At 37.8% G+C, this 21,649-nt stretch overlaps 1 protein-coding gene across 5 annotated transcripts in view; it reads left to right on the top strand.

The window, feature by feature from the left end:
• Positions 1-21,649, top strand: part of LOC138307523 (chordin-like protein 1) — a 72,021-nt gene that overhangs the window by 13,967 nt on the left and 36,405 nt on the right. For 2 of the 5 annotated variants that reach the window (XM_069248318.1, XM_069248314.1), the window contains exons 1-2: positions 17,229-17,848; positions 20,883-20,949. In XM_069248318.1, coding sequence (XP_069104419.1) covers positions 20,886-20,949 — 64 coding nt within the window. In that variant the 5' untranslated portion in view covers positions 17,229-17,848; positions 20,883-20,885. Of the gene's footprint in view, positions 1-12,152; positions 12,210-17,228; positions 17,849-20,882; positions 20,950-21,649 lie in introns of those variants that run through there. The other 3 variants (XM_069248316.1, XM_069248317.1, XM_069248315.1) reach the window with 3 other exon arrangements.

Raw genomic sequence — 21,649 nt, 5'->3', positions numbered from 1 at the left:
ACGCCGCTTCAGAAACGTATATATGTTTCTGGCCGCTTGAACGTTTTTAAGAAAAATACCATGAGCTAGTATTTAACAGCGTTTAGAAGAATCCATTCAGAAGTTACTTCCATTCGTCTAATACAGACTACAATGAAACGAAGGGAAGTAACTCGGATAAAACGAAAGTGCAGCGACATACTTAAATACATTTTGATATTAAGATAAGTATTATGAAAGTAGCACGTATGTAATTTGATTCTCGAAATAAATTTAAATACATGAAATGGTTAAGGAACAATTCTATATCCCTCTTATAGCTCGATATTTCGATGTCTGAATTATTTAGGTTTTCATTATTAAATTCATTTCCTAACACATTTAGAATTAAAAATAGATCAAAGATTAATGTGCTTGTTATACGTTTTAATTTCAATTTTTTAACATTTCCATGTAGCTATGCCTATCCATAGACCTATAATGTATATATATATTTTTTTTAAAAACATTATGTCAAAATACTTCGATTCAATATTTGAACGTGTTCTTTGGCTTTAGTTCTGACTTATGCGTTCTTAAATTTTACGATCTCCTGTCGTCTGCCGATTTTTAAATGTCATCATTTGATTTCATCTTGGCAATTAAAATGATCACCATTTAACTGTTTCAAGTACATATTTCCGTCTGCTTTTAGAATAGCGTATATCTTAAATCCGTCACATAAAGCATATTAAAACCTTTCCATGTCTGACATTAGACTATTATAAAAAGATTATTTATTTTTTCTATACTTGCTACCACTTCAAATCCGGACCACCCCATATGATATATGTTCAGTTCGAGACCAAACCCCAATCACGATCTCCTTCTTAATCCGAGTTAGACAAAACACACTCGTTTCAAGTGTTGGCAATACTGTTTATCTGTAAGTCTGAGCCTTAAATAAACTGTGCTGCCACAAAGGCGTTAAAATGACAACTATTAAAACTTCTAAACTACAGCCTTCTCAGTGACTTGGGAATCTTGCGTCCGCTAGGCGGCGTGTCATAGCGCTGGGTCGACAGCGAGTCTCGTGCCGACTTGCGGTTGTTGATAGATTTTACGACATAAGATGACATGTTATGTGTTTGTTGCTATGTTTAGTGGGGTGTAAAAATGAAATATCACTTTAAATATACAAGTTGTATACTAAATCAAAAGCCCCGTGGTAAGGAGAGGTCCCTGTCCTTAGGGAATACATGCGGCAATATTTAACATCAAACTAGTCGATCTGGATCCATTAACTTGGATTAATTTGGAATAGTTTAAGCAATTGTCTGAATTAATGAATAATTTGTTGTCTGATGATTTGTTGTGACGTATCTAACTCCCACCAGTTATAAATGACACACATACCTGTAGATGTTGTTAATTAATTACCTGTGTGATTAAGAAGCGAACACCTTTAGTGCGAGTACATACTAGAACGTACATTGACACTAGTAGCTCATATCAGCTGTCGGCCCCACTATCCTAAAATATCTGTAACAATAATTTTTCATAATTACACATTATCCTAGGAATTATAACCTCCACCCCAAGATAGTTTCTCTGGATTCGCTTCTGCATACGAAGCAATTAATCATCTCCAGATCTTCATTGTAGAATTACCAGACTCACTTGCTTGTCACGTGATCGTACGAATTAACACTACTCATATGTATAGCATAACGTCATAATATGTGACTTGTCGCACTCCCGGGTAATGAACTTTGTCAATTCGGTACTCATATGCTCCAATGAGTGCGACATTATCAGACAAAGCGAATAAATGGCAATATTATGGTGGCTGAGTGCAGTGATATCGCGCTCTCGTACATTTTGTATGTCGACCCTGTCATGTAAAAACGACAGTGCTACATATGCGCCAAACGAACAGAGCTACATTGTACAAAGGGAAGAGCGACAATGCGCCATGCTACAAACATAATGCCCGTGGCATTGTCGCATGACGATCCCGTTAAGCGAAGAACGACAGTGCGCAGTGCGAAGAGTGACAATCCGCCAAGCAATATGCTATATATCAGCGCCAAAGGAAGAGCGACAATGCAGCATGCGACAAAATATATACTGTCGTTCTTCACGTGGAACATTGCCGCTCTCCGAATGACGCATTGTTGTTTTCGCATCGCGCACCGTCGCTCTTCGCACGGCAGGACATTATTGTGACAGTGCGATATCGGGTTGAAATCAGCCACCATATTTTATTATATTTATCCAGAATTCATTAAGAAATTTTCATGATACATTTATGAAATTCGTCCTAGCACTAACGACAGCATAAAGGCATCACGACGGTCAAGACAAAGGTACCAAAGACGCTCGGGACAAATACATTGAGTGACACATTGACCGCCGCACTATACATAGTTGACAACAGGTATACATAAATGGCGTTCGGGTGTAGTATGTTCTATTTTATATATTTATAGTTCAACGAGGACATAGATGGTGGTTGTAATCTTCGTTCTTATTTTGGCTTATTTTCAAAAGCAATCATTCCAAAGTAGGAAGATCAAAAACGATCAAACATTAAGAATTGGAGACATCTTCCGTCACTCCGTCAATATGTACTTGATGTATGGTTCGATACAGGGCTTGTCGAAACTGCGATGGTAGCCATAGATATCTAATTCGTCTCTCAGCCTCCACTTGTCTTCAGCGACAGAAACATTAGGAATGTATCTTTATTTCTAGCTATGTAATTGGAATTAATGCTCATTAAGTGGCCATACGAATGATGCAGAGTCTCCGCGGACTAATTCTCGCAAACTAGAGCACTCGTATTCAAATAGACACACTTAATCACTTAATTTACTGAATTTTCATTCAAATTGAGGAGGCTCCGCGAGTTATTTCAAAACGATCGTTTTGTGTATGAAATCGAGGCTGATTGGGAGTACTCGGTTTGCCTTTGATATAAGGCGTGGCTGTCTGTGCCACCGTCTCGGCACCGACTGACCTATCACCGACAACAAATGGAATATCACGTGGTTTAGATCAGATCATCAGAAAAAATAAGACGTCGTTTAAATTCAGTAAGGTCAAGATAAATTGTACATGGTCACTGCATCCAGCCTAATATTGACGAAGTGTTCCGAATGACCTTGAAAGAGCAGACAACTCTGCACATTATGTAACACAGGGGCCTGGCATGAATTTCTAACCATCAGTATTGATATATATATATCTATTATAGTGCTGTTGGTAGGAAATTCGTGTCAGGTCACTGTGATATGTAAAGACGATTTTTTTGTAATTTTAGAAGGAAACGACGTCGAAGATGTGTCAAGTCCCTGTGGTACGATAAAGTATGAAATGTTTGACAATAGATCTTAGACAAATGATTGGTGTGAATGGCACATCAGACCAAGATTAGCCCTGCCTAGGACGTGCTATCGTTCGGAACAAGATCCCTTACAGACATGCTAGCCATTATAGAGTAATACGTCAGTTAAAGGGACCGCGGTATAGGTAAACTTAGAAATGGAGAGATTGGCGGCCCGGGCTGGAGCCACGATATTTTAACGCTACATTGACATTCGGTCACAGTTTAAATAGCAGACCTTCAGTTTCTTTGAAGTTTTCCGCCACAAGTTTATTCGGCAAAATGCATATTATAAAAGTCACGCACCCCTAACTGTAGGACGTGTTATAAAAACCGACCCAGGCTCGCCGGGATACGTCATTTTAATAAGTGCATATTGTTGTGAAGGGAATATTCTAATGGTCTGACTGAAAGGATCAAATCAGATAGATACCTCCAGATATCGCCCAGGCAAAGCCACCTGTCAACACAAACAGGCTCTTATAGGGTCGTATGACAAATATCATTAGTTTGTTAGTTACCTAATACGGAATAATATTAGTGACCTAATACGGAATAATATTAGTGACCTAATACGGAATAATATTGGGTCTAAGACCCACTATTCTTCCGTATTAGGTCACTAACAAACTCTAAAAGAAATTTGTATCGGGCATAACAGGCCATATGAAGTAACATATACGTCTGGGATTTTAGACTTTTCCCTATTTATTTTGTTCATTTTAATCTTAATATTCAATTTGTGACACTGTTAAATTGTTAATCAAGGCTATTTTGAAAACTTGAAATTCTGGTTGTCTGGTTTCACTAGCCAAAGTATCCCGTCTATGTACAGCGTGACGTCACTCTGACGTCATTGTTTATGCGCATCTTCAGATGTCCAGACAAGGTCAATCACCTAGATTTGAGGTCAACATATCATATGTAAGAACACAATTAAAGATGAAGTCACTAGTGTACGTGCACGTCGCTATCACTAACAGAATGCAGGCAGTACAGATAACAGGCGTATGGCGTAGTGACCGTCCAATATTCGACTTATTTACGACTTATTTTACACAATTAACACGGAGACTTTCATTCTTAGTGTGTCTGCCACGTACTCTGTTTCAAACCACTCTCCAAAGGTAAATGGTTTTTAAATAGGAAGCGTTTCTTTATCTGTAATTGAACTGATTTTTACAATTAAGGCACCAAAGTAAAGCACACGTGATATTTTGCGGAAAACTTCGTGCGTTCCTCAGCGCGTGCTGACCTCTCATGATCTGGTTCCTCATCGCTTGCTGACCTCTCGCACACTGGCGTGCCCGTCGTTACAGATGCGGGTCGACTTATGAAATGTATTAACGTTAAAACGTTGTCTAGATCCATTAATTATCCAACAAACTTGGACCGTTTACGTCTGAGAATGGTAGCGCTGTAAATCGAGTCATCCCTTCGTGGTCCAGGTCACCGCATGCGTAACGGGGCGTGAAAATAACATCTGAGTAGCGTGATAAACCTATTCGTTATCAAATTATTGCTTGTATGCATGTTTTCACACCACAAATCTCACAGTGATAAACTGTCTCGTTTAATAAAATAGGAATAAATCGAGAGGGGGAGGAAGCTATAGAGCTAAATTTAGAGACGACAATATACGCCTATCTGGCTGTTCCGGCGGTAGATGGCACTGTCTTATCTGTGTGGCCAAATGTTACAGCACACCTATCGATAGCGTTCCCTTAAATACTTGTACATGTGGCCACACAACGGGAGAAATGCTAATAGTCACGTGGTCGGGTTCTTCAAAAAATAATATATCATTAAAGGGGCCCACCATAACCACATGTGTTAATTTTCGTTTTATACAAGACATTTTACGCTGAAATATGATTTCCGTAATGATGCTGTCTGTTTATCATTATATAATCCATTGTTGCTTATAACAAGCATTTTCATTGGCTTAAGATTTTGCTTTAACAACCCATCAAAGAAAATGGCGTCACTGTTTGTAACGTCGTTTTTGATTGGCTGAGATAACGATGTAATGATTACTTACACAAAAGAGTCCCAAAATAAATTCAGAATGTTGAAAAAATTATCTAATAATTTTTGTGTTATTTCTCCATAAGATTACAATGTTAATCCTTAAATAACAATTATTGTTAATATTGTTAACCAACTTATCTTCGAGGTGACTAAGCCTATAATTTCACGTTTTCACACATATTTATTTTCGCGAATGAAACTTCATAAGTTTGACTCTTCCTGAATTTGAAACATTTTCATGGAGATTTATTTCCGCGATGTCTTATCGTCCACGAAATAAATGTAGACGAAAATTAATCGCACGCCAAAATAGCCCATTATTTTTTTCTTTTCAGACTGGTTTCAAAATACGAAAACACAACTAGTTCTGAGTGAACCTACACATGGGATTTGATAAAGACCGCTTCAGTAGCAGTACGTTCAGAGAATCAGCAAAAAAAAAAAAAAATAGTTTTAAAAATCCAAGATAGTCGGCCATTTTGTTTTCACACCAGATGAAAAATGGACACAAAAAGACCAGCAAGACAGCATATTTTAGATAATGATCTTTTACGGAAAAATAAATTTTATACGAGTATATGTAGATCGAAAATGAATATTTATTTTTCATTCTAGCATTCTTAATTGTTTGTAATTAAAGGTCATGTTGTAAAAGTTTTTCCCTAAAAAATCAAAGATTTTTGACAATTGATTTCACTCTATAGTTCATGATAACCGCTGGAAGGTATTCGCTAGATGAAACACACACATGAAGGACCATTCATGTTTTAAGCATGCGTTATCCAACATGGCGGATAGCAACATGATTGCGCCAATGTCATATTTTTTGTCCGAATTTAATAAATAATAATAAAATCTCAAACCCAAAACAATTGAAATTTTATCATATGCTGGATATTGAACGCGAAAATATTTTTCAATCCGCCATATTAGTTCCAACTTAGAACCTCAAACGAGACGTGCCTGTTGAACCGGTTCGTTCTGGACAGACGGAACGTCATGTAACGTCGGGTTCGTCCCGGGAAAACCAGAACATTCGTTAAATGGAACACGCTGTTTAAGTGTTAATATGTCTTTTATGTTTTAAACGATGAGTACGGCATAGAGCAGGATAGGATCGTTATTCCAAAGGCACTGGGGCGGGCCCGGATGTGGTACACAGATACTAATAGTAAGATGGGAGTCGGACCGGATCTCCGTGGGAGGTTGGTTAGAAACCCATAAAGATGAAAATGTGTCTAGGACTGTACGTTTAATTGGTTATTAAATATATAAATGATATAAAGTCGTAATGCAAGACAATTGCTCCAATAAAGCTTGGCTTGCCTCTCGCAGTCAGTATAAAATGTTTTACTAATCTGATCGTTGCAAGCTCCTAGGAATATTTCACTACCCAGGAATATTTGGATATTTATCTAGGCAGTACAGATAACACACACTGAAATAAATGCTCATGTCAGATCGTCGCCTCTGTGTATTTGATGCAAATGATTTTATGACTGATTCAGTTTGATTTAAACCATACATCTTAAACATAGTGTGAAATTTATTATGTTTTTTTCGTATGCGAGATATTATTGATATTTTCTTACTTTGTAGCTAGATGTATCAGACACATAAAGAGGCGACAGACACTTGTTGAAACCTGAAAGTACTCTTTCTTCTTCAAAAGTTCTATCTAGTGTTTCATAGGACGAATTCCCTAATCAGATAAATCGTACTATAGTTATACACTCATCTGACCAATCAGGTACATTGTAACTGGTACTGTGTTTATAAACTTATCTGACCAATCAGGTCACTAGTATTATACAAATCAACTCGTCTAACCTACTCATATACAAATCAACTCGTCTAACCAATCATGTAATTGGTGTTATACTTATATACACATCTGACCAATCAGGTAACTGGTATTATACTTATAAACTCAACTGACCAATCACGTAACTGGTACCATACCTATCCACTTATCTGACCAATCGGGTTACTGTTGTCAGGTAACATGTATTATATCTATAAAGTTTACTCATCTCACCAATCAGGCACCTATACTGATACATCCTGGTCAATGTTCACGTAAATGTTATATTTTACACGACATTACATTTTATAAAAATCAAATGAAATCCTGAATTATTTCAATAATGTCATTTTTTACTTTATGTTATGATTTAGTTTATATGCTTTGTTTATTTATGTTTTGTCGGACTTTCCCATTGACGTGACACTTGTTTGTCTGTGCTAACCAACAATATTCTCACAATGTTTGAAAAATGACTATTTACTATCATTTTTTCGACGTTATCTTCAATGTAGTGTTAAAAACACTCGATTAAGTTTGTTGAAATCTCACCACCCCTATCTATAATTAACGTCAGCCTATCATACTCATTTTAAATGTTTGCCATTCATGCGGTTTTCACAAAAGTATTTACTGTAGTCGTGAAGTTCTTATCACATATATCGCCTGTAAGCTACCCAATTATCTTATCATCGGCCCTTTGATTGGTGAAATGGATACTACAGTTCTGAGCATTGGCGACATCGACTTTTTAGCGCCATTAAACGTAGACCCTACCTAAAAGGTAAGGTAACCCGACCCCCGGGGGAGTCCTATACAATACCAAAGGACAACGAGCACGCGCGAGTCGTCAATCTATTTAGTCTTACCACATGAAGTCGACAAGTGCGTTGATTAAAATTCACGTATGATGAATAAATATGTTTATATTCGGTATATTAGAGTCTTCTGCACTCAAACGATACACAACAAGTTATGCCAAATAAGCTAACTGACGCCAAAGTGTCGAAAGACGTTAATGGGATTTAGGTTTTTAAAATCTTTCATTTTCAAGCACACACGGTGCTTCTTCATTAAAATCAGAAATATGATTTATAAATGTGTGTATCTATTTTATTATTGTCGTAAGTATTGTGTTTAGGGGCACATATTCCCGAGTAATGAAGGGTGTCTGACATTCTACCACTTATTCAGTCCTCCATGAAGACGAAACACATGATAAACAGTATATTCTGAGTAGCACGTATATATTAGGGAGCTTGATTGAAATTCTCGCAAAATGAAAATCTCTAAAAATACAAGTAGAGGTAATAATGGAAATCATGTTATCCAGAACATTAACAGTAGAAAATCTCTGAGGGGCCCGCGGAGTTCGAATCCCGTGTGAGGCAATTGCTCGGTACTGACCGCTGGCGGTGGTTTTTCTCCAGGTACTACGGTCTTCCTTCACCAACAAACCTGACGTGTCCTTAAATAGCCCTAGCTATTAATAGGACGTTGACCTAAACCAACTAGAGGCAGTACTTTGATTGGTCAATCTCAAGGTCACCAGAACGTGACCCCTAATGGATTTATGACAGATCGTCTATAAAACGGAGTGAAAATAAGGGTCAGTCAGTTAATCAGATTATAACCGTACTGTAGAGTAATTGGAGATTAGTGGGACCAGGATGAAATATAGCACAGAGAAGGGATAAATACGAAAATGTTCTTCAGACGAATTGGAAGTTTACATTTTATTTATTTTCCAAAACCAAATATTCAATTTCTAGGAACTGCGGTGGCTGAGTGGTTTAGATTGTTTACTAGTTGAATTAACCAAGTGGGGCAGCTGCCGGGTACTAACCGCTGGTCGGTGGCTTTCCTCATAGTACTTCGGCTTTCCTCCACCGTCTAAATATGGCACGGCCTTAAATGACACTGGCTGTTAATAGGACTAACGCTAATCAGACCAAACCACATTTCGTGGAACCATTCACTCCGAGGTATAGGTTCATATTCCCGCCCCCAATCGCACCTCAGCTTTAAAATGGATACATTTTAGATGATATGACTTACATTGTAAATTATAATCATTAGTGCTAATTGGTTTCAAATTAGGAATCAATTACCCTTATATTCCAAAGATATAATAAAAACAATTTATATCTTTTCCGGCTTAATTGCATAACATAACATTCAAATTATTACGCATACTGTAGTCAAGCCTTAAGAGGTTCTTATTCTATGTTAGGGATTTGTGTAAGTCTATATCGGCTATAACTATCTATCTACCTGTGCACAGTACTTACTAACAAGATAAACAAGTAGAAATGCCTATTGATCCGCCATTCAACGATATTATCGAATTTAGGCGTCCGTGCTCAGCTTTACGCCGCTCTTAAATACAGACACAAAATCTAGTCGGACGTCTAGGGATTTATTTAAAGGGCTGGCCGTAATTAGGCACGCTAAATCTACCTGTACACCTAGTCTTATATACAATACGTTGGGACCCACAGGTGGGCCGTATCGCTGTCTCTGCGAAGGTGTACTCAGGACGCGACTTGTCTCCCCTCCATGTCTCGCGCGCTGGTAGGGCGCCCCAAAGGAGTTAACTGCCTTGTACAGACTGGACTGACTCCGGGTCCCACAAATACTGCGACAACATACTCTGAAGGAACGGCGACCAAAGGAAATGTACGCCACGGTATTCGAATAGTATACTGGTGTTCCTGACGAAGGGCAGCGATTAAAGAAAGATCAATTAAGTGTTGAGAGAATGTTAAACACACTGGATAATTGCATTCTCTTTCAAGAATGTTTCTAGTATTTAGAATTGATCATTTCCTACGGAAATAAAAGCTTGTAAAATACACGGTACGATTTAGTACGACTCCCATTACATCGGGAATGACATTACAGATGCCAATCGGTTGTAAATGCTAAATTTAGCACGATTCAGTTCACAAGATATGTGTAACAAAACTACTGAAACAACTTTATCAAATATATCTATGATTGATGTATGATAGTTGTGAATATTGACTTTTAAAACGAATGACCACTTTCTCGACGTTGTATGTGCCTTTGATGCATTTTACGACACTATGATAAGAGTGATGCTAACGTGAATTTGGTTGTTTCAAACAATAGTGATATTGCTTTGATAATGACACGTGCAATGTGTTTTTATATATATATACATATATATATCTAGACATTCTAATCTAATCTTTGATTACATTGACATTGATTGGACTTCGTTCAATTAAAAGTTATGTAATGATGAATAGCAACTGGACAGCGGTAAATTCAGGGAACGACAGCGTGGCCATTATGACGTCACGATTGCAATTACGTCATAAGACGTGGCTTGTATTACCGCACATAAACATCTCAAATGCTTTTGGTAAGGTTACAAAGAGAAGTTGCAGCAAAAATACAAATATGTATCAATATTTTGATTACATATAACATCACAAATGATATCGATGTTTGTTTCATAAGATGGCAAACTATGAATCGTGACGTCACTTTGTAGTGACGTTTATTTAAAACCATTTTGACTGATTTATCTATAAGACATGTACGTTCTTTATCAACTGGTCTTGTATTACGCACCTAACTAATCAATATTCATAATGACCTATCGCTCGCCTGAATCAGATGGGACACTGGTCAAGCTCATGTTTTGTGAATCATCCGTCGGCATATTCGAACGCTCCTTTCTCCGGCAATTCACAGAGCGGCGGCCATTTTTCTCGCATGTTGAATAATCTCAATAGCATAAATGAAGATTGAGAATCACGACAATTATCCGTAATTATGACAGGCTTGGTCGGCCGTATAGGCTGGCCCTATTGGGGGCGAGAATGACTAAAATGTCGGCAGAATATTAGACCTATTGTGTAAATATTAATACATAATAAAATTGATAAAAAGTGTGGCCATCCGCACCGCGCCGTCTGACTATCCCGTCTGTACTACAGACCAATAAAAACACATCAAATCGTTTGAGGATAGCCGTCAAAGTCATTAAATAAAAACTTGTCTTTTTATACCACGACTTCAAACAAAACACCACAGTTTTTTGTAGTTTGTTGTAGTTTCTATCTTAAAATTAGTTATTTTCATTTATTTTGTCTGTTTGTCTTTATTATTCAAATAACAGCCAATTAACGAACAAATAATAACAAAAAATACCCCAAATTTTTTCTGACGGAATATGAATGAGAAACATTACACTAAACACTTTAAAAAACTTAAAAAAACAACAAAAAGTTTATGACCGTTGAAGAACAAGATAGAAAACCCATTTAAATGAAACATCTAAACACGCAATTAATTGAATCTAATATGTCTCGATTAAAATCAAACTAATTAAAAGTTATGTGTGCGCATTCTAATAACCAATGTTCGTCGTTACAATCGGTTACACCAAATGTTATATAGTATTGGCGTACTTTTTTCCATAATATTTTTTATTGCGACAAATCTCAGGGAACAGTCTCCGTGTAGTAATCAAGGTTGTCTGTTAGGGCCTGTTCCCCATACTTCGCCCTCCGTTTGTTTATACATGAACGTTACTGGGCAGAAGTTCGGCGACTATATCTGAATAGTTACCAAGGGCTTTTGCAGTGTGTCCGGGATTTATAATTAATTTCCATGATAAATTCTGCCATAAAGGAGACATACACCGGGATATATTGTCATTTGTTGAAAACAATAGACAATAAAGAGCGGGACAACGGTTATATTTTTTATTTTCGTCGCCATTGTCTAAAATCTCAAGTTTACGCCAAAGTTTCGTACTTCAGATGCCAAGTGTCAAAGGTCAAAAGTCATAGGATAAATGCAGGTGGTTCTGCTTCATACCCGAAACTTGAATGGAAGTTGAACGTCTTCAGTGACGTAATGGGTTAAAGATCAAAGGACACACTCTCTAATAGGAAGACGAAATAAGAATCCCCACTGTTTAATTTGTAAATTTTGAATGACAAGTTCGTATCTTCACTGATCTACAGCTGCATTTAGTGCCGGGATTTGGTAAGTAGATTCATTTATGCTTCACATAGGATTTTAAACATTTATATTTTCAACTATATTTTTTGGAAAGCGTAAACAAAATTTATGTTCTACTGAAGCTTTATACACGTATTTCAATTAAGTCGTAATTCGACTCAACTTCAATTTCAATTCTTTTATTAACTGAGCGCTTACGAATAGGATGAATAATAAGGATTCATTAAGATGAATATATTTGATCGTCAGCATGGATACTGAACTTTACATCATAACAATATTCGAAGTTTAAATGCATATTCAATAATTTAATAAACCAAAAACTATTCAAAACTGATTTACACAAGCTTGTCGAAAAAGATCGACAATTCGACATTTCCCGAAATCATTTTGTGATGAATGTTGAATATCTTGAAATGCTATTGAATTAAACATGAAAATACACTCGTTAATATTAAACATTACTACAAACTTCTTTAGATGTACATGTAGCAATGTGTCTTAATAACGTCTGGTCCAATTGGATGCCAAAATTGTCAAATATGGTTATCACAAACTCTAATTAATATGTCGAAAATTAATATGTCGAAGTTTCTCTAGGTTTCTCGTACATAGTCCGATGTCAAATTGTCAAATATTGTTATCACGAACTTTAATATGTCGAAGTTATTCTGGGTTTCTATTCCAATGACAAATTGTCAGATACCATTATCATGAATTCTAATATGTCGAAGTTCTTCTTGGTTTCTCGAACATATTCCGATGACAAATTATCAAATATCGTTATCACGAACTCTAATATGTCGAAGTTTTTCTGAGTTTCTCGTACATATTCCGATGCCAAATTGTCAAATATCATTAACGCGAACTCTAATGTGTCGAAGTTCTTCTTGATTTCTCGTACATATTCCGATGCAAAATTGTTAAGTATCGTTATCACGAACTCTTTCAATATGTCAAAGTTTTTTGAGGGGTTTTCGTACATATTCTTTAATAACAATGTTAATTCAACACCGCTCTCTTTTCGACTCCTTCGTGAATATTTTCCTCTTTGCTCCCTTGCATAATCTTACTCACAATCGGAGCCTTTCTAGAAATATTTATCAATAGATAACCAAACTATCACTAACTTGCGCACCCCAGAACATTTCCCTTCCAGACTCTTTACAATATACCGATCCATTCTCAATTCTACTTAGAACTATATCCCCCAAAATCAACGGCCCCTTCCCTTACCCTTATTCACCTCTAACGACACCCTTAATCCAACGTTATCAACCCGTATCACCTGCTTCTTTTCCCCTTCTATGCACTCACTCTAGATTGTGTTCCCATTCGACCGCACCCACCTCTTTACCGCACGACCACATCGGCCCGACTACCTTAAGGTCTCATTACATTTGCTAGCCACATTCTGTATCACCACATTTGCTCTACCACCTTATAATTACCGCCTCACTATCTTACCGCACCTCCACATTTATCCAACCACCTTATAATTACCGCCTCACTACCTTACCGCATCTCCACATTTATCCAACCACCTTATAATTACCGCCTCACTATCTTACCGCACCTCCACATTTATCCAACCACCTTATAATTACCGCCTCACTACCTTACCGCATCTCTACATTTATCCAACCACCTTATAATTACCGCCTCACTATCTTACCGCACCTCCACATTTATCCAACCACCTTATAATTACCGCCTCACTATCTTACCGCACCTCCACATTTATCCAACCACCTTATAATTACCGCCTCACTATCTTACCGCACCTCCACATTTATCCAACCACCTTATAATTACCGCCTCACTATCTTATCGCACCTCCACATTTATCCAACCACCTTATCTAATTACCGCCTCACTATCTTACCGCACCTCCACATTTATCCAACCACCTTATAATTACCGCCTCACTACCTTACCGCACCTCAACATTATACCACCACCTTTAATTATAATTACCGCCTCTCCTCACTACTATCTTACCGCACCTCCACATTTATCCAACCACCTTATAATTACCGCCTCACTATCTTATCGCACCTCCACATTTATCCAACCACCTTATAATTACCGCCTCACTATCTTACCGCACCTCAACATTTATCCCACCACCTTATAATTACCGCCTCACTATCTTACCGCACCTCAACATTTATCCCACCACCTTATAATTACCGCCTCACTATCTTACCGCACCTCAACATTTATCCCACCACCTTATAATTACCGCCTCACTATCTTACCGCACCTCAACATTTATCCCACCACCTTATAATTACCGCCTCACTATCTTACCGCACCTCCACATTTATCCAACCACCTTATAATTACCGCCTCACTATCTTACCGCACCTCCACATTTATCCCACCACCTTATAATTACCGACTCACTATCTTACCGCACCTCCACATTTATCCCACCACCTTATAATTACCGCCTCACTATCTTACCGCACCTCAACATTTATCCCACCACCTTATAATTACCGCCTCACTATCTTACCGCACCTCCACATTTATCCCACCACCTTATAATTACCGCCTCACTACCTTACCGCACATCCACATTTATCCCACCACCTTATAATTACCGCCTCACTATCTTACCGCACCTCCACATTTATCCCACCACCTTATAATTACCGCCTCACTACCTTACCGCACATCCACATCTATATTTCCACCTTATTATTACCGCCTCACTATCTTACCGCACCTCCACATTTATCCCACCACCTTATAATTACCGCCTCACTACCTTACCGCACATCCACATCTATATTTCCACCTTATTATTACCGCCTCACTATCTTACCGCACCTCCACATTTATCCCACCACCTTATAGTTACCGCCTCACTACCTTACCGCACCTCCACATCTATATCACCACCTTATAACAACCGCCTCACTACATTATCGCACCCCCATATTTATCCCACCACCTGATAATTACCGCCTCACTACCTTACCGCACCTCAACATTTATCCCACCACCGTCTCATTATCTTACTGCACTTCCACATCTGCTCCACCACCTTACCGCCAAACAATCTTACAACCACACCTACCCCATCTCCTTACCACACTACCATCTGTCCCGTAAACGTACCACACAAACCGACTGCACACCATATAGGTCTTACTACCTTGCCGTCTCATCACCGTACCGCACCACCATCTGTCCAATAACCTTACCGTACCACCACATCCACCCCGCCGTCTGTCCGCGCACCTTAACCACGTACTCTCCTCACTATCAACCGCCCCAACCTAAAACCAGCCACCTTTTTCTGCCTCCTTGTATCATGTACCCGCATACCTCGCCTACCCCTGTCTGCGTCCCTACCGCCTACCCTCTTTACGTCCCTCTCGCCTACCCCTGTTTGCGCCCCTATCGCCTACTCCTGTCTGCGCCACTATCGTCTACCCCTGTTTGCGCCCCTACCGCCTACCCCTGTTTGCGCCTCTATCACCTACCCCTGTTTGCGCCCCTACCGCCTACCCCGGTTTGGACCCCTATCACCTACCCATGTTCTGCCGTTCTTCCCTCTAAAATTAATTCCAAATCATATGTACCCATCACCCTCCGCCGCCATAGCCAATACATCAGATAAGTCGATACAAAATAGCCTCACTTGTTTCTCTCATTTAGAAATGTTTTGTCTCCAAAATACGTGCTTAACAGTAATTGTGGCATGGCTGATGAGAGAGATAATTCTCCCTAAACACACTTTTGCTAAATATTTAATCTGCCAGTGTTTGAAGAGAGGTGCTTTGTTTTCGTACCCCTTTTGTGTCCAATGACGCCACCTGGCGGCCACTAGTCGGACCAACGCCGATAAGCGGAGATAAGAATCGACTTGACGTTACTATACTAACTCTAGTCCATATGGAGAGGGAACGAGCGAACATTTTTTCAGAACAAATTTTAAAATGTTTGTTAGCAGTATAGACAGGACAGTTAAAATTCAACATCTTATAAAACAGTTTATGATATTTAACGGGTTAATATAGTCTTGAAAATGTCTTGATTGTGTTGGGGGGATGGTTGCGCCCTTCAGGGGTGCAAAAGGTCATATTTAGTATAAGGTCAGGGGTCAGTTCTATTTACAAGCCCCAGGGATAGGTACAGGACGGAAACGGAGTTATCATCAACCTTCGTCGCCAGTCGTCTATCGAATGCGCCTTTCTTGTGTCAACAAATGTGTACGAGAGAGATACAAGGCGATATGCGTTTTTATTACATCGTATTTCATCAGTTCCACTGTTTTTGAAAGAAAAAAAATCCTTTTCATCAACATTGTCAACGATTTTGAACCGACATTTCTGAAAACCGGATAACACAACCAGGCGCGGAGGGATACGGTTTATAACTAAAATGGCGCCATGAACATTCTCAAAATATTCCGTTTTGCATAAATTTCTGCGGATATTCACATATCACTCGCTAGCTACGTTGCGTAATAGGCTATTATCAGAAGTGTATCTGATTTTTATGACTGGCCTGTTCTCGCCTTGTTTATAGTGTTAATATCAGCCATATAAATTTCAACGCCGTCAGAAAGATCTATTGCTAGATGAAATATTAAAATATGTCCTTTCGGCGACTTTAAACTGCATTGTGAACACGTCATACATTCCATATTTAAAACAAAACATCATGAAAATTGGAACAATTATCCGCCCCATGCTTATACAGACATATTTATTGTGTATTGACTCTCATTGGGCCCAAATGAAATACTACATGTTGTGCAGGGCAGAAATACAAAATAAAACCTTATTCGATAAATTATAATTTACTATTCAAATTAACTTTTTATTTAAGTTAATATTCTGCCTTTCATTCATTTTTTCCTTTTTTGTTTCTTTCTTTTTACTTCTTTTTTAATTGTCAACCCGCTGTGTTTAACACAATATTGCGCTCTCTCTTTAACTAAAGAAACGAATGATGATATCGCACATATATACTCGCTTGAATGTATATACATACGCCAAGAGCTATCAATAGCGAGCTTCGGGCCCTTGTCTCAGCCCTGCATTCACCGTACAACTGTAACATACGAGGATTTAAATCAGGCAGATTCTTTTATTTATCACAATGGTATCACTTTCCGTAGTCACACGTACCACTGTACAAACCTAATTGACGGAGACTTCCAATACTTTGGAATCACCGGAGGAGCACTCGACCATATCTGCTTCCCGCGGTCAAAACACACCAATCAAATTCGCCTGTCTCCGATCTGTAGACACCGTCGGTGAACGTAGACAACGATTACTACTAACCGAGTGTACCCATCGCATCATACGGACTTCGCTTAAGATTTCTCTCAATGAAATATTTCTTATCAGGAGAATTTATACACGTGTATATGTAATTATGCACTGTTTTAACTGGTTCATACACTAATAATTGTCAGTGAAGGTATTGTAATGTTTACCAACTGGATTGCCTTAACCTGCGGATACTAATTGTTTGGATACTCTACGTACGTTCCGGATACTTATCAGTCGTTTTAGTGTGGTTTTTGTTTTAGTGTGGTACCCGATAAATATGGTTAAAGTGCTAGATTTGTTGGGACGATCATTGGGAAGGAGCTAACATCTATATTCCCCTATTTCACAAATCTGTGATGAACGGTGAGTGAATGACATATTATTGTTTCGTCTAATGGTATATTATTATTTCGTCTAAAGTTTCATAACAGTAAGACTCTTTAAAGCTTTTATGGTGTTTCCCTTACTGAGAAAATTCCTAAGCTGCTATTTGACATATATGATATAAACTGCCGTCCAGAGGGTCTGTTACACATGCATTTTTACAAATATAATTAAAGTTCAAAAAATACGTAGACTTGTTTTAATGCAGGCATCAGTACTATATACTATCCACTTATTAATCTTCGAACTCATTAATTGTGTTTCCGATAGTTATCTCAGAGATAAATTGTTAGCAAACTTTAACATATTTATCAGAACATTTGGAGGACAGTGTATGTGAAATTCCTTATGAACTTACATCACTTTTATTTGAAAATACACTATTCTTTTTCAGAATAATCATTTTAGTTATAAAAATTGGCTGATAGGAAATTCACTGTATGGTATAAAATAATAGTTTCATTGAGAAAGCGCCCAATGGCTCGGTTGTCCTCACAAAGTAAAGAAAACTATAGAAAATACATTTAGTCCCAACCGCTTTGGATTACCGTAATTGATGAAGTATTATAGTAACAATTACTTGAATAATGGTAGACAAAAATGGTTCATATATTGTTTGAAAGCCCTAAAATGATACCGAGGACATACTCTGTTGTATATGTTTATTAGATACCATACTGTTATTCGTGAATCTTTCAAATCGCGAAATTTTGATTTCTCCTAAAAGTACACTTATGACAGTATTTCATAATCAAAAATCATTCAACAATATGATAATTTAATATTACATTTATTAAATGAATGACTTCATGTCTTGTATACATGAGATAGACAAAAAGATTCAGAAGACACTACTTTTTTAGGACTGGTTAATCAGTTTGTATGAAATGCCATATCAAGACCACGATAAAGCTTTATCGCTTTATAGAACATGTTAAATGCATACAGGGTCTTCACGACATTTCATGGCTAAGAAGCCACATTGTTAGCCGCGAGTTCAACTTGCGGAGATTTTGTAATCGGCAATTGGCTGTACGATTCCTATGGCCAATTATCAAGATATTTCAATATTTGACCATCTGACACATGAAGGGGAATGTCATATTGGATCTGTTATAATATATGGATAAAGAGATAAAGTGAATATGCTCCTTCTGCGAACTTTTCTCTGTAGAATTGTTTTAAATTAGAATATTAATGTCACTGTCCCCAGTTTATAACCTTAGCCTCTGTAACATGAAGATTCCATGTAAAGGATTATACAGTATAGCGTGGCTGACCCATTAGAAGTTTATTGCTCCAGAAAGGTTTAGATTTCTTTATTTTATTAACGTCCTATCAACAGCCAGGGTCATTTAAGGACGACCTATCGTGCCTATATACCAAAGGGGCTGTATAGAGGGGATTACATGTGTATTGGCCCCATAGGGAGCTGGAGATTGATGCTGCAGTATATATCACTCCAAAAGGACGACTGGAGTCAATATTGTCCCCTAGAATGAGGTCCACATTACCTTTAATTATCCTCTAATGTTCGTATTGGATCTCTCTGGACCAATATTGTCTCCCAATGGGTTGCTTGCTATGTTCATATTGTCCATGGGCTGTTGAGAATATATTTGCCTTGTAAAGGGTTGAATAAAATTATCTAAATAAGTCCCCAAAAGGTTGGAGATATGTTTCTACGGTCCCCACCATGAGGCCGAATTGTTGGGATTGTGTGTGTTGTTGTCTCCAAAGATGACCGGAAGGTTGGACCAGTATTTATGTAAGGTTTGGATAATAAAGTCAAAGCTAATCTATAAATAAATAGACGGTTGGTCAATATTGGCCCTCTTAATGACCGTAAGATAATCTAATGAAACAAAGGATTTCGCCCCTCATGGCTAGCCGATGGAACGTCCATCGTTCCTTTAAAGGGTTTGTCGACGAAGTACAAAGGTTCGATGGGACCACGAGTCCAAAGTCGGGCAAGCTTGTGACTGTAACTACAGATTTAATTATATTCAATAATTGATATATTTAGTATTCCATGTGATTCATATTAATTTTCTGATAAGAAATGATGATATTAATGTGCATAATTGTCACTAAGGTATTGATATTAAAATATTTGAAGATAAAAACGAGAAATATTAATTTGCAAGTCCGCGCTACGTGACTTCTATTAGCTGCAATATTGAAGCTTAAAAGACTTCTAGACAGATAAATCATAGTATGGACCAGGTTCACATGGCCTTCTAGACTTTCAAAGTATATAGTACTAAATTATCATACTAGGATCCTATTTTGTTATGAATACTACATGTAGGATCGATTTCGTTGATCATTCGTGTGCTTACGTCTCGCCTGCTTTGTTTTATTTCATAAAAACTGAGAATTTGTCAATGAATAGATTGGCATCAAGCTCGACAAACAAACTATAAAAGGGCGACACCGTTTTCACTGGCTACTCCGTCGATTTCGTATTTCTAATTTTTATCTTTATTTGTTTAGTTTTTCTGTAAATTTGTGTTTCATCTCAAACACTAGATCCCCGCCATGATTTAGGTATGGAGTCGCGGGTAAACGAAATATTTCTAAAGCCAGGCTGGAAGTCGCCGACTCTACACTGATTTCTCACAGTAGTAAGATATATGCATTTATGAAACTAAATAAACTTAAATGCGTCTTTTACAAAAGATAAATTCTACTAAACTAAACAGGAAAAATCCGTGTGAACCAGGTCACGTGACAACGTTTGATTGGCTATATGAGGACCGAATACTTTTCAATTACCAGCGAAGCAGTGGAAAAGACCAAAGACTCCATGATTTTGAACGGGCGATCATGAGAGACGCCAGTCGAATGAACGGTGTCAAAAACGCCTAACACTTCCCCGCCCCAGATGTTTGTTAATTTACCTGGGAAATTACACCTGTGTTAACGCCACACAAACTTTATAGAAATGTGAACTTAACTGTAATACAACTTGCGGGGGAAATTATTGTGATTTTTTCCCTTTCTTTTCAAGATCATGTGGAAAGGTCTCACGATGCTAATTGCTGTAATACTCGGAAAGGACCTGTGTCAGTTTGCAGGTAAGTAGTTAATGATATCATCAGATGCACATATACATTACACGCGTGAAGTTTAATACACAAACTAACACCTGTACAATAAAACACTTGTTTTACTTTTTATGGAGCACGCGTCAGATAATTTTTTAAATTCGGATTTATTTGAATGATATAAGAGAGAAAAAACAAGGAAACACATTTAATACGACACCATTTACATTTAAAATGACTAAGCGAATTAGTTTGACCCTAGTTTGATACTTTCTACGCTGAAATTTAATTTTCGAAATTCGTCACAAAGCATTTTGTGTTGTGGCGGCTAGCGGTGGTAATATGGTACGCTTAATTGATTAAACAGAGTCGGCCTTAGCTGGTATACAAGTGTAAACATATAAAACAAAAATTATACCTGAAATGAAAACGCCAGTCGTGAAATATATCCAAAATATCTGAAAATTAAGACGATTTATCTGTTTTGCTATCAAGCTTTTACATTTTACAATAATCTTATAGTGCTCTGACGTCTTTAACATCATGCTTTGGTTAATTTAATTTTCATCGCCGTTTCATTAGTGGTCGATTGTGATTATAAACGATTTGGGTTAACCTATTTGTTTATCGCCGTTTAAACAGCCATTCTTTCATATCGTATAGACACGCTGGGTTAAGGAGGCACGGGCTATACAGATTACTCGGATAAAAAAACATCGGCCTACGTCTC

The sequence above is a fragment of the Argopecten irradians genome, chromosome 14 (assembly GCF_041381155.1).
Source record: "Argopecten irradians isolate NY chromosome 14, Ai_NY, whole genome shotgun sequence".
Taxonomy (NCBI): domain Eukaryota; kingdom Metazoa; phylum Mollusca; class Bivalvia; order Pectinida; family Pectinidae; genus Argopecten; species Argopecten irradians.
The sequence above is the reverse complement of the archived record's forward strand: the minus strand, read 5'-3'. Positions and strand labels throughout refer to the sequence as shown.